The sequence below is a fragment of the Sapajus apella genome, unplaced genomic scaffold (assembly GCF_009761245.1).
Source record: "Sapajus apella isolate SASKATOON/1434 unplaced genomic scaffold, GSC_monkey_1.0 scaffold13, whole genome shotgun sequence".
NCBI classification, from domain to species: Eukaryota; Metazoa; Chordata; class Mammalia; order Primates; family Cebidae; genus Sapajus; species Sapajus apella.
In genome coordinates this window covers 6,667,368-6,679,473 of record NW_022436953.1, presented here as the reverse complement: position 1 = coordinate 6,679,473, position 12,106 = coordinate 6,667,368, and the positions used below count along the sequence as shown (strand labels likewise).

Here is a 12,106-nt window from a genome sequence, read left to right as displayed (position 1 = left end):
ACAATTTAGTGGCTTACAATGGTGACCATTTTATTTAACTCAAAATTCTGAGAGTGTCTGGATGTGGTGGCACACACCTGTAATCCCAGTACTTTCAGAGGCCAAGGCAGGTGGATCATTTGAGGTCAGGAGTTTTCTTGGCCAGCATGGTGAAACTCCGTTTCTAATAAAATACAAAAAAAAATTAGCTGGGCATGGTAGTGCATGCCTGTAATCCCAGCTACTCAGGAGGCTGAGGCAGGAGAATCGCTTGAACCCAGGAGATGGAGATTGCAGTGAGCTGAGATCACGCCAGTGTACTCCAGCCTGGGCAACAGAGTAAGACTGTCTCAAGAAAGAAAAAAAAAAAAAGAAAATTCTGAGAGTCAACTGGGAGATTCTGGGGTTGCACAGCTGATGTCTCTAGGCTTTTTCACATGTCTGTGGTTAGCTGTTGGTTAACTGGCAGCTGATCTAGAATGGCCTTATGCACATTCTGGTATTGGCAGGCTGTTGGCCGAGTGCTTCATTTCTATATGTAGCCTTCTATCTTCCAGCAGACTGTTTCACTCTTCATGCACATAGTAGTCTTGGGGTTTCAAGTGCTGCGAGGGAGAGTAAGCCCCAGTACACAAATGCTTTTCTAGGTTTCTGTTTGGATCCCATTTGCTGCTATACAAGCCTATATGCAAGAATAGAGAAATAGACTGTGTTCTAATTGGGGGAGCCACAAAATTTCATCACAAAGAGACAGGAAGAATTTGTGGCCATTGTTGCAGTGCATCACATTGTCTTTCTCCAGTTTATCCTAAGACAGCCACTAATTTAATTTTGTTTTACAACTCAGCTCCCATGGGATTATCCCTCTGCTTTAAAACTGTCAGTAGGGCCCTCTTACCCCGAAATGGTGTAGGACACAGTAGCTTAATCTGCCTTAACCTATCTTTCTAGCTTAATTTTTCTCTGCTTCCCTTTCACTACCCAAATTGGACTAGTTTCACAACTGGTCCATCTAGCCTTCAAGGCACAGCTCATATGCCAGCACATGCATGAATCTTTCCTAGATTTTCCTCTCCTTAGTCCTCACATTTGCTTCTGCCCCTTAAGTTCAGTGGTGTTCCCTTCTTTGGTTTTCTCATAGCTTTTTGCACCTCTCTTGTAGTAATTGTGATTTTTTTTACCTTACAATTATATGTGTATGTGAGCCACCTCTCCATCACACTGACAGTTCTTTTAAGAGATGGAACCTAAGCTGAACATCACACCTGTAGTCCCAGCAACTTGGGAGGCTGAGGTGGGAAGTACTGCTTCAGCCCAGGAGTTTGAGTCCAGTCTGGGCAAAATAACAAAAAAATTTAAAATTAAAATTAAAATTTAAAAAAATTAAAATTAAAAAAATAAAGAGCTGGAACCTGAACTCATTCATTCATCTTCATAGCTGGCCATGCTTAATGTTTGGAATCCTGTCTTGCATATAGCCATCAAAATAATTTAATGAATCTTTTAATAATGCTATTTCCCAATTATTATAATGTTATTTTAAAAATTAGTTAATTTTTAAATTTTTCTTTCAGACCAGAAACTAGAGAACAGTATCCAAATAAATTTATCCAGCGAGATGATACTGAAAGATTTTACATTCTGAACACACTATTCAACCTACCAGGTAGATTCATTCTATGCTTATTTATACTGATGCTTTTCCATCTGTGACCATTAGTCTCTGTTCAAGGGAGATAATGAAATAAGTTTGGATTATTTCATTATAGCTTATGAATATCTGTTCTTCATTTTTCAGAGACCTACCTGTTGGCCTGCCTAGTAGATTTTTTTACTAATTGTCCCAGATATACCAGGTATGTATATATTATAATTTTTTTTTCCAATTGATTTTTAAAATTAATGTACAGGGTTTTAGAGAACTGGCCATTGTAGGTCTTTTCTGCTTTTCTAAAGTGAATTTAGTGCTAGTGAGAGATGCCACATTGCCAGCCTGAGAGATGGGACAGCACCAGCAGCTCCATGCAGGCTCTCACCTCCCACACGGCCCCTCTCCTTGCCAGTGTGCTGCAGCCACCACTTCTGATTGGCTTCTCCTGGGAATGAAGACGGCCAGCAGAGGTGCTAATTGTGACAACTGAGTGGGAGGTTTGTGTGATGATTATCTGTCCAAGCAGAATTACACTAAAACCCCCCAACTCATTTCACAGCAGCTACCCAGGAGCCATTCAGGGATGGTAATTTGATTCCCAGGCCCGGCAAGATTTGATTAGGAATAAATACTGTATATCTTACCAGAGGTAAAATTTTGCGTAAGTCTTAAACCAGTTATCCTCTCCCTTTAGAGAGAATTATATAGCTAATACTGAAAGTTTAGCCGTATATGTCAGAGTTGGCTAACTTCATATCCTCTTTGGGCTTTATCCACTTCAAGACACTAAATTTGGTGGAAAGCTGAGGCGCTGAGCTAAATAAAAAATGGACAGTACTTTTGTACTTAGGGACAGTGTCAGAAAACTCAGGGTGGAAAGAACCTAAATGACCAATTTTAAGTTTTAAATGTTTCTTCAACCTGTTTCTAAAAAGTGATAAATTAAAAAAAAAAAAACTGACATTTTTGGAATTTTGCCCTTTTAGCTTCCATTCAGTATATTTTTCTATCACTTTGTATTTGTTCACAATTGTTGTATTCCATTGAACACTATAGCTATTTCTGGTGGTGAGAATGGACTTTCATTAGGGAGTAATTATTTCCTAATTAGCCACAGCCTTTACCCATATGATATGGAACCTTTGGGTCCCCTGGGAGTTTTTTGATATATATTTTATTTACCCTGTTTTGGATCCCCTGTCATGTTCTTTTTATCTTTCTGTAGTTGTGAAACAGGATTTAAAGATGGGGACCTCTTCATGTCCTACCGGAGTATGTTCCAGGATGTAAGAGATGCTGTTGACTGGGTTCATTACAAGGTACCAAGAAATTGCCGCTTCACCTGCTCGCTTTCTGGCATATATTTTATGGCCTGGCATTAACTTTCCAAAAGTAGCAGAATATTTCCTTTGTTTAAAAAAAGAAAAAGTGGATTTGCCCCCTAGTGATAGCTCTCTAGAATACATTTGTTCTTGTCTTTGGTCTCCAAGGTAATGTTGATCTTTCCCCAGTGATGGTGTTTGGCTTTTGGATTTTATTTTAGTTTGCATTTTTTTTTTTTTTTTTTTTTTTGAGACGGAGTTTCACTCATGTTACCCAGGCTGGAGTGCAATGGCGCGATCTCGGCTCACCGCAACCTCCGCCTCCCAGGTTCAGGCAATTCTCCTGCCTCAGCCTCCTGAGTAGCTGGGATTACAGGCACGCACCACCATGCCCAGCTAATTTTTTGTGTTTTTAGTAGAGACGGAGTTTCACCATGTTGACCAGGATGGTCTCGATCTCTTGACCTCGTGATCCACCCGCCTCGGCCTCCCAAAGTGCTGGGATTACAGGCTTGAGCCACTGCGCCCGGCCTTAGTTTGCATTTCTTAAACTTAGAAGAGGTTTTATTGTATTTCATTATACTTAATATATCCTTTGCGGATGGCAGTGGTCCATTTTTTGGTCCAGATACCTCCCACCTAATAATTAATATTAAATTTACATTTATTATAAACTGTATTGAATAAAATATGAAATGCCTTTTAATTTCAAACTTAAAATAGAAATTGTTTTCTATTTTGAAGACAAATTTTATAGGCAGGGTTGCAGCAGACGATACCTGCTACTTTTTCCTGGCCTTTTCTAGTTTTTCCACTACCATGTTGGTAAATCTTTAAGAAATGCATTTGAGGCTGTGGCTCATGCCTGTAATTCCAGAAGTTTGTGAGGCTGAGGCAGGTGGATTGCTTGAGCTCAAGACCTGTCTCTACAAAAAGTTCAAAAAAATTAGCCAGTCATGTTGATGTGCACCCATGGTCCCAGCTAGTTGGGCAGCTGCAGTGGGAGGATGACCTGAACTGGGGGAGGTTGAGGCTGCAGTGAGCTGTGCTCGCGCCACTGCACTCTACCATGGGCAATAGGGTGTCCTTGTGTCAAAAAAAAATGATTTGGGTTGATAAGAAAACACAATTTTTTGTATAAATTACATGTTAAAAACTGATTTTGTTAATTCCTTTGTTTTCTTCCCCTAGGGCTCCCTTAAGGAAAAGACAGTTGAAAATCTTGAGAAGTATGTGGTCAAAGATGTAAGTAATACAGGGGAAAATAGATCTGCACAATAGCTCATTTTACCTGTTAGGGAAATAATTAACAAGCTGATTTATAATGAAATGGACAAAGGAAGGTATTTCTTTGTCTTGGCATAGTATAATCTCCAAGGTATAATCACCAAGAATTTTCAGCTAGAGGACAGGTCTTTGTAGAGTTTTTCCTGTTTGTTGATAGGCAAGAAGACTAAGTATTTCATTTGTTTGTTTAGCTTCAATTATAGTAACAGCAGCTAGAGGTTTACTGTATACACATCACCATGCTAAGTGATTACATGCATTATGCCATTTAATATTCTGTGTAACCCTGTGTTACCTGTTTTATAGAGAAAAAAATCTGAGAAATAGAGGGATTAAATAACTTGTCAAAGGTCACACAGTAAGTAGTAAAGCTAAGTCATGCCCAAATCTTAACTGCTGCACTAAATCATCTCAAAAATGCGCATATATATTACTGTTATTTAAAATCCTTTAACCTGTCAACAGAGAGTAATGAGGAAAGCTTTAAAATACCTTAAAAGGCAGTAGTGGGAAACCTGATAAATTTTTTTTTTTAATCTGTGGCTAATAGTATTGTACAAATGTTAATTTCATACTTTTAAATTGTACTGTGGTTATGCAAGATGTTAATATTAAGGGAAACTGGAAGAATATATGGGAACTCTACTATTTTCACAACTTTTCTATAAGTCTAAAACTGTTTTAGAATAAAAATTAAACACACATAGTGCCCCAAGATGACATACTTCTTTCTTTTCCTACAGAGTAAAAGTAGCAGAATACAGTATTTTCTCAAAGTACTGTGGTAAAGATTTCTTGTTTTCAGTTTTTGTGCCTCCTGTTTTCACCTACCTCCCTTATTGTTTCGAGAAAGAACACTGAATGGGGAGGGTCCAGGAGAATTTGAGTGAAGGAATCTATTTGCTATGACAGAAAGAAAAGATATTTTTCTTTCCAGGCACATGAGGAGTTAGAATTTCCTCATTTAAGTGGCGTGGGTGTGGGTATTTCTAGGTAGCATCTGCACATGTCATTTCATTTTGCAAGGTGTTTTATAAAACCATAGTATACACACTGAAGCCATATCTAATAATCTCTATGTAGAACATTTGCTGATGATGTTTAAATCAGCCTCTCCCTACCTCTAACACCCCTCACATACTTAAAGAAATCTCAAGGTAATTTCAACTCTTTCCTGAGGCAGACATATGAGGAAGGTAGAGATATGTTAACAGCCATATAACCCCTATAAATATGCATATCATTTTACAAGTAAATCTATTATATACACTGTATATACTACATATGTTAATACTTTTAGTGATAATGTGGGCTTTTAAATGCAAAATTCTGAATACAACTAACCCTTAAAAGCCTCCCCCATTCCTGTTGTGGTGGACAGAAATCCAGTATATGACAACCAGAGTTCAAAAATAAGAATGTTCTTGTGTTTCACTCATTATCCAATTACATTTTAGGGAAAATTGCCTTTGCTTCTGAGCCGGATGAAGGAAGTAGGGAAAGTATTTCTTGCTACCAACAGTGACTATAAATATACAGATGTAAGTGCTTAATGTTTATGTTTGTGTATTTATGCAGAGGAATTATTTTGGCCTAAAGAACTGCAAAGACAATGAGGAGGATAGAAGTTCATCCAGTGAAAGTAGTTTCTTGCCATCTCATTTTCAAAGCAGAGTGAAAAGGCAAAAATATACAGAATAAGAGTGGTTCTCAAATTTTTCTAAAAATTTATTTTCACTGATTATAAATTGGCTACTTGAAAATTTTAATCTTGGGGTTATTTAAAACATTTGTAAAGATTAAAATGACTTTTGTCTCTTTGCAGCATCATTTCTATGAACTTGAGCAGTCACACCCTTTATTGATGTGTGCCTGTGACTTCCCTGCTGCCGGAAAACCTGCAGCAATAGATGGTGCAAAGATGTTTTGGCTCTTAGTCATCAAAATCTAATACCTCTTAATAACAGTTTTTCCCCATGATTAAAGCATGTGGAAAAACTGATTTAATTCCTTAGTTTCATCTTACTTTTGCTGAGACACAAGTTTATAGTAGCAAGAAGTCCCATTTCCCTCAATTCGCTGTACATATAAACTTGATTTAGACACCTAGTCATTTGTAGTACAGCTAGTGCTCGACTTAGGACCACGATTGATTCCGACAGACCGGTCGTAACACGATTTGGTCGTAAGTTGAGTAGGCTATATGCACGTGGAGATGGTAGTGCTGCTGGAAGCTGGTCCGCACTGTCGTACGCCCAGCTGGGCAACGTTGGCGCTGCCAGACGCAGAGCAGTCATGGCTAGCGATTGTGGTCGTAAAGTCGAATGGTCGTAAGTTGCACAGGTCGTAAGTCGATCAATACCTGTAAACAGTTTTATATAAACCATTGGTTTGTAGACTTAGTTGGTCTAGGGATGATAGGAGCGAAGCCAAGGTAATACGTTATTTCTGTGTAAGTCATTAGTTTTCTCTATACCCCAACCTCATATGCTCCTTACCTCCAAATGAGTGTTCAAAACCATCTTCCAGAGGAAGTATGTATCCTCCCTGAAAATGTTAGAAGCTTTTCTTTTTGGTATGGCAAAGCATTAATTTCTGGCTTCTACTGCCATCATTTCATAAAGTTTAGAGAAATCAAGAATGTGGTGAACCCTATGTTGAAAAATATATGTTTTATGAAAAGCTTGTAGTTTCTTTGGGTTATATGCCTTTTGCAAAAGTAGTATATGGACCTTACGCTAATTTTTTTTTTTTCCCCCAGAAAATTATGACTTACCTGTTTGATTTCCCACACGGCCCCAAGGTACTATATGTGACTCAGTAGACCATTGCTTTGATACTAATGAATGCATTTAATCATTCTGGAATATTGAGGGGGAAAGAATTTTTCAGAACCCACCCAGAAGAGTTCTTCTTTTTAAGCTTATTGTCTAATCTTTATTAACATTAGAAGTAATATAGGAGCTAGTAGAATTTAAAATCAAATTGCTAATTTAGATTGCAACTTGAATACTTAGTAGACAGAAATAAAGGGGTATTCATGTGCTATTTAGTAGGATGGGATCAGAACAGTTTTAAGCCCGAGAAGTTCTATGCAGAATTGATAAGTTTGTGTGGCAATGAAAGGAATTTTCAGGTTGTGGAAGATATTGGATTAACAGAAAAAGAAAATGTGTGTATATTATTGACAACTTCTACATTTTACATTAGTTGTTGCTAAGTTTTTGCCAAGAAAGCACATAACCTTGATATTTAGCAGACAAGTCTTCATTCATGCAGTGCAGCTGCACTTGGGTTTAAGGAATACTCCTTGCAACTTGGAATTTTAGTCCTAGACTTTTGTGAATAAACACCAGCAAATCCGTTTTGAGAATACCTGAAATCACAGTGTGCAGTGCCCTTTGGGTTGGTCTTAAAAGGTTAATGCCAGGTTTCATTTCAGGATAGTCATGATTTCAATGGGCATAATTCGCTCATTAGTATTGTGATTAGCTTACACTGTGAGCCAAAAGCCAGTGTGTACCTAGAGCTATCATTCTGACAACGTAACGAGTAAAATTTCCTAATAATAGTTTTATGTTAGTTTGTATACATTAGCTCTGATGCAGATCTACCTCTCTCTTAACCTGTCCCTTGGGTATTGATTTGCATCTCTCCCTACGTCTTTTAAGCTCCTTTTAGCAAATTTCAGAGTGAGCACACTTTCATATATTAAACTGCTGTAAAGTAAGTTATTGTAATTCAGTAGTAGATGAAATGATGTAAAATGTATAGAATATTATTAGTCATTTAGTATTTATACCTTGTGTGCTTCCCAAAGGATATGGCTTATAATTAGACATAATACCTTTTTAAAAAATAAAATAGTGGGATCTTCTGTCTATACTTAGTATTTTTATATTCCTTGCATCTGAGTAAGATTAAATAGTAAGCCTTAAGGTAAGGAGTAATGTTTCGGCTTTTGCTGTTTCTCCTTCACCAGCCTGGTAGCTTCCATCGACCATGGCAGTCCTACTTTGACCTGATCTTGGTGGATGCACGGAAACCACTCTTTTTTGGAGAAGGCACAGTACTGCGTCAAGTGGATACTGTAAGTCAGGAGGATGATCTGTCTGCTAGCACACTGTCCTTAATGTTTCTCCTTTCCCCACTCTTACTCTCTGTAAAGAAATAGGAATTTTTTTTCTATTAGCCATGTTTCTCCTTTGAAATTAAGAATTTTGGTCTTAACTGAAGCAGCCAAACCAACCCACTAATTGAAAAGAGTAAGTGCCATTCACTTGGCTGTCTGGCCAAGTAGCACTGGCGGTGGGGGTAGAACTGGGGGGGGGTTGTGGGGTAAGGGAGAGGATTGTGATAGGATGATAAAGTATTACAAAGTCCATATTCTTCACACAGAAAACTGGCAAGCTGAAAATTGGTACCTACACAGGCCCCCTACAGCATGGTATCGTCTACTCAGGAGGTTAGTCAGACTTCCCTTTATTTAATGTAAGTTTTTGCTCAGACCTCTCACTGTGAAAGCTTTGGTGATCTCTCAGCAAACTGCCACGTGTACTCTTTAGTATTCTAAGATGTCATCTATTGAAGTTAATTGTTTAGTCATCTCTTAATGCAACAGGGGTCTAGGTTTAAGCAGTTGTTAGTATAGCCAAATGAATCTGATTTTCACTAAAATCATTTTTTTTTTTTTAAATCCTATTGGAGGCTTTTTTTCAGTACCTGGAATCACTTGGGGGTACTTCTCAAAATGTTCTCAAGGGTTTTTCAAGGAGCTCCGTGGGCATAGGTATATAGTATGTTGTAGTTACAAACAGTTGAATAAAGCCAGCTTAATGGCAGATTTGTGATGAAACTGGCAGTGGCTCTTTTGAAGGTTATTTTCACTAATATGAGGATATAGTTTTGTTGCTCTTGGATTTGCTGATCAAGAGCTCTGGTCAGCACAGTGGAGCTGAAGGCCTTGTCTTTGAAGGCAATAAAAAGAGAATGGTAAGTCTTTATTTTTTTCATCTGTTCCTGACATAACTATAAGAATAAAATGAATCATAGAATTTAATGGTTATAATACTTGGAATGCTGATTTTAATATAGAGACAGTTTTCTCATTGTTCACTGTTGTTTCAGGTTCTTCTGATACAATCTGTGATCTGTTGGGAGCCAAGGGAAAAGACATTTTGTATATTGGAGATCACATTTTTGGGGACATTTTAAAATCCAAGAAACGACAAGGGTGGCGAACTTTTTTGGTGATTCCTGAACTTGCGCAGGAGCTGCATGTCTGGACCGACAAGAGTTGTAAGCCATTTCATAAACCTCTGATGCACTGTATATCGAAATGACCAGCTGTCAATCAGTCCTCTTTGATAAACCATTCCTTTGTATTCAGAAATTCAGAGGTGGTCAAAAGGTGGGCCTTGATATTTGGATATCTCCTTCCCATAGAATATTCAGATATTTTACAGAACTCCAGAATTTGAATAAACATGAGAGGTTATCTTGTTTAACCTTCTTGAATCTCTTTGAAGTCAAGTATAGAATGTTGGTGTCTTGAGTTGTGTTACAGTAACACTGAGTTGTGAACTGGAACTCAACTTTTCCTCCATGGACCCATATTTCCCCAACCATGCCTAGTAGTACCAGTCTCTCTGCTAACAGCCCGTATCTGTAATTCTGGGGCAGTGATGGCTCTGAATGTTAATCACCTCTGGTATTTTTTATTTACTCTTCTGAGATATAGAGAATGAGGCCATATTGTATTCCTGAAGTAAGCTACACTGTGTATATGCAGTATATATACTATGCTGAATTGAGTTACAGATATAGTCTTAAAGCATTGTTTGATATACAAGTTCTCCAGCCAGCCTTGGTGCACATTACCTGCAGCGTGGTGAAAGTGACTCCGGAAACTCAACCTGCCTGGGGTAGGAGCCCTGGCTCCTTAACTTGAAATCTGCATGCCCTTAGGCAAGTTATTGAGACACCCTGTGCTTTAGTTTCCTCAAATGTAAAAATGGGGATAATACCTATCTCCTAAAGCTGATGAAAAACTTAGGTAATATGTGTATAAAGAAGATAGACATGACAGCCTCTCTCAACCAAGGCTCCTCATCTGAAACACAGAAAATTATCGTTATTTTACCTAATGGAGCTGAATACAGAAAATTAAGTAACACTTTTCTCAGTTCTTCTAAAGATGGTAGATAGAAGAAAATGTGTTATATACAATAGATGGAGGGGGGCTTAATTCTGAGGAACCCAGGTTGAAATAGGCTGCAACACACAGGAAGCATGTTGTAGATCCTGACTGTTGCTGTTATTATTGTCTGTACTGTCAGTGGGTTTCACATTTTCAACTTACCGCCTGTGAAGTTTTAGAAATCTGGTTGATTTGACCCTGGACCTGTGACTCAGGACAAGTCACCTAATTCTCAATATTTCATCTAAAAATGGGACTGTTAACACTTGCTTAGCTGACTAAACCTGAGACAGTATAAATTCTGGGCTGGAAGGGAAAATTGTAGTCATGGTGTTTAAGCAGGAGGAAAGGTAATTTAAGAGAAAATGATGGTGTTCACCTATTATCGGACACCAAGCCCGTATCAATGAGTTATCCTGATGAAGGGAAGGAGTATGTCACTATATACTCACCTATAGCATGTTAGTCCCAGATTATACTTTTCAATGACATCTGTAACCTTCTAGTTTTAGCAGCGGTTAAGAACTGGGTGCTTATTTATTTAAAATATCTTCCTTTTCTTTCCAAACCTTAACTAGCACTTTTCGAAGAGCTTCAGAGCTTGGATATTTTTTTGGCTGAACTCTACAAGTAAGTTTTCTAAAAATGTCTTTCCTAAAAAAAACTTCTTCAGGAATCACTTAGATATAAGAAATGTTCTTTCCAGGCTGGGCGTGCTGGGAGGCTGAGGCAGGAGAATTACTTGAACCTGGGAGACGGAGGTTGCAGTGAGCTGAGATTGGGCCATTGCCCTCCAGCCTTGGCAACGGGAACAAAACTCCATCTCAAAAAAAAAAGTTATTTCCAGGCTGGGCACGGTGGCTCATGCTTGTAATCCCAGCACTTTGGAAGGCCAACACAGGCAGATCACTTCAGGCCAGGAGTTTGAGACCAGCCTAGCCAACATGGCAAAACCCTATCTCTAGCAGAAATACAAAAATTAGCTGAGTGTGGTGGTGCATGCCTGTAATCCCAGCTAACTCAGGTGGCTGAGGTTGCATTGGGCTGAGATCGCTCCACTGTCACTCTGAATAACAGTGTTACTTTAAAAAAAAACAAAACAAACAAACAAAAAAACTCTTATCAGAGATGTTCACTGAGTTTTTCTTTTATCTTCAGGCACCTTGACAGCAGTAGCAATGAGCGTCCAGACATTAGTTCCATCCAGAGACGTATTAAGGTATCCAAATGAGATTTGGGAGGAAACTTGGGAAATAAAGTTTAAAAAGGATTTTTTCACATTTCTGATTTTTATAGAGACTGGCACTCAACTACTACTGCTTAATAAATATTTGTTGAAAAAGCTGAGAATCAATCTTGTTCTTTGTTTTAGAAAGTAACTCATGACATGGACATGTGCTATGGGATGATGGGAAGCCTGTTTCGCAGTGGCTCCCGGCAGACCCTTTTTGCCAGTCAAGTGATGCGTTACGCCGACCTCTATGCAGCGTCTTTCATCAACCTGCTGTATTACCCATTCAGCTACCTCTTCAGGGCTGCCCATGTCTTGGTGAGTTAAAGTTATAATGGATAGCCAAGATGTACTCTAAGCCCAGGATCAGGAACCAGCTTTATGAGATGGCACAGGAGATAGTTTGAACATTTCTTTCTGATGTACAGAGCCCATGG

At 38.5% G+C, this 12,106-nt stretch overlaps 1 protein-coding gene across 15 annotated transcripts in view; it reads left to right on the top strand.

Annotated features, from left to right (window-relative positions):
- NT5C2 (5'-nucleotidase, cytosolic II) overlaps nucleotides 1-12,106 on the top strand; it is a 178,655-nt gene that overhangs the window by 164,186 nt on the left and 2,363 nt on the right. For 12 of the 15 annotated variants that reach the window (XM_032281472.1, XM_032281473.1, XM_032281471.1 and 9 more), the window contains 12 exons: nucleotides 1,554-1,645; nucleotides 1,778-1,835; nucleotides 2,856-2,949; nucleotides 4,144-4,197; nucleotides 5,697-5,780; nucleotides 7,001-7,042; nucleotides 8,222-8,329; nucleotides 8,638-8,704; nucleotides 9,367-9,537; nucleotides 11,017-11,068; nucleotides 11,597-11,657; nucleotides 11,811-11,987. In XM_032281472.1, the coding sequence (XP_032137363.1) occupies nucleotides 1,554-1,645; nucleotides 1,778-1,835; nucleotides 2,856-2,949; nucleotides 4,144-4,197; nucleotides 5,697-5,780; nucleotides 7,001-7,042; nucleotides 8,222-8,329; nucleotides 8,638-8,704; nucleotides 9,367-9,537; nucleotides 11,017-11,068; nucleotides 11,597-11,657; nucleotides 11,811-11,987 (1,060 nt within the window). Of the gene's footprint in view, nucleotides 1-1,553; nucleotides 1,646-1,777; nucleotides 1,836-1,935; nucleotides 2,128-2,855; nucleotides 2,950-4,143; nucleotides 4,198-5,696; nucleotides 5,781-7,000; nucleotides 7,043-8,221; nucleotides 8,330-8,637; nucleotides 8,705-9,366; nucleotides 9,538-11,016; nucleotides 11,069-11,596; nucleotides 11,658-11,810; nucleotides 11,988-12,106 lie in introns of all 15 variants that reach the window. The other 3 variants (XM_032281483.1, XM_032281484.1, XM_032281474.1) reach the window with 2 other exon arrangements.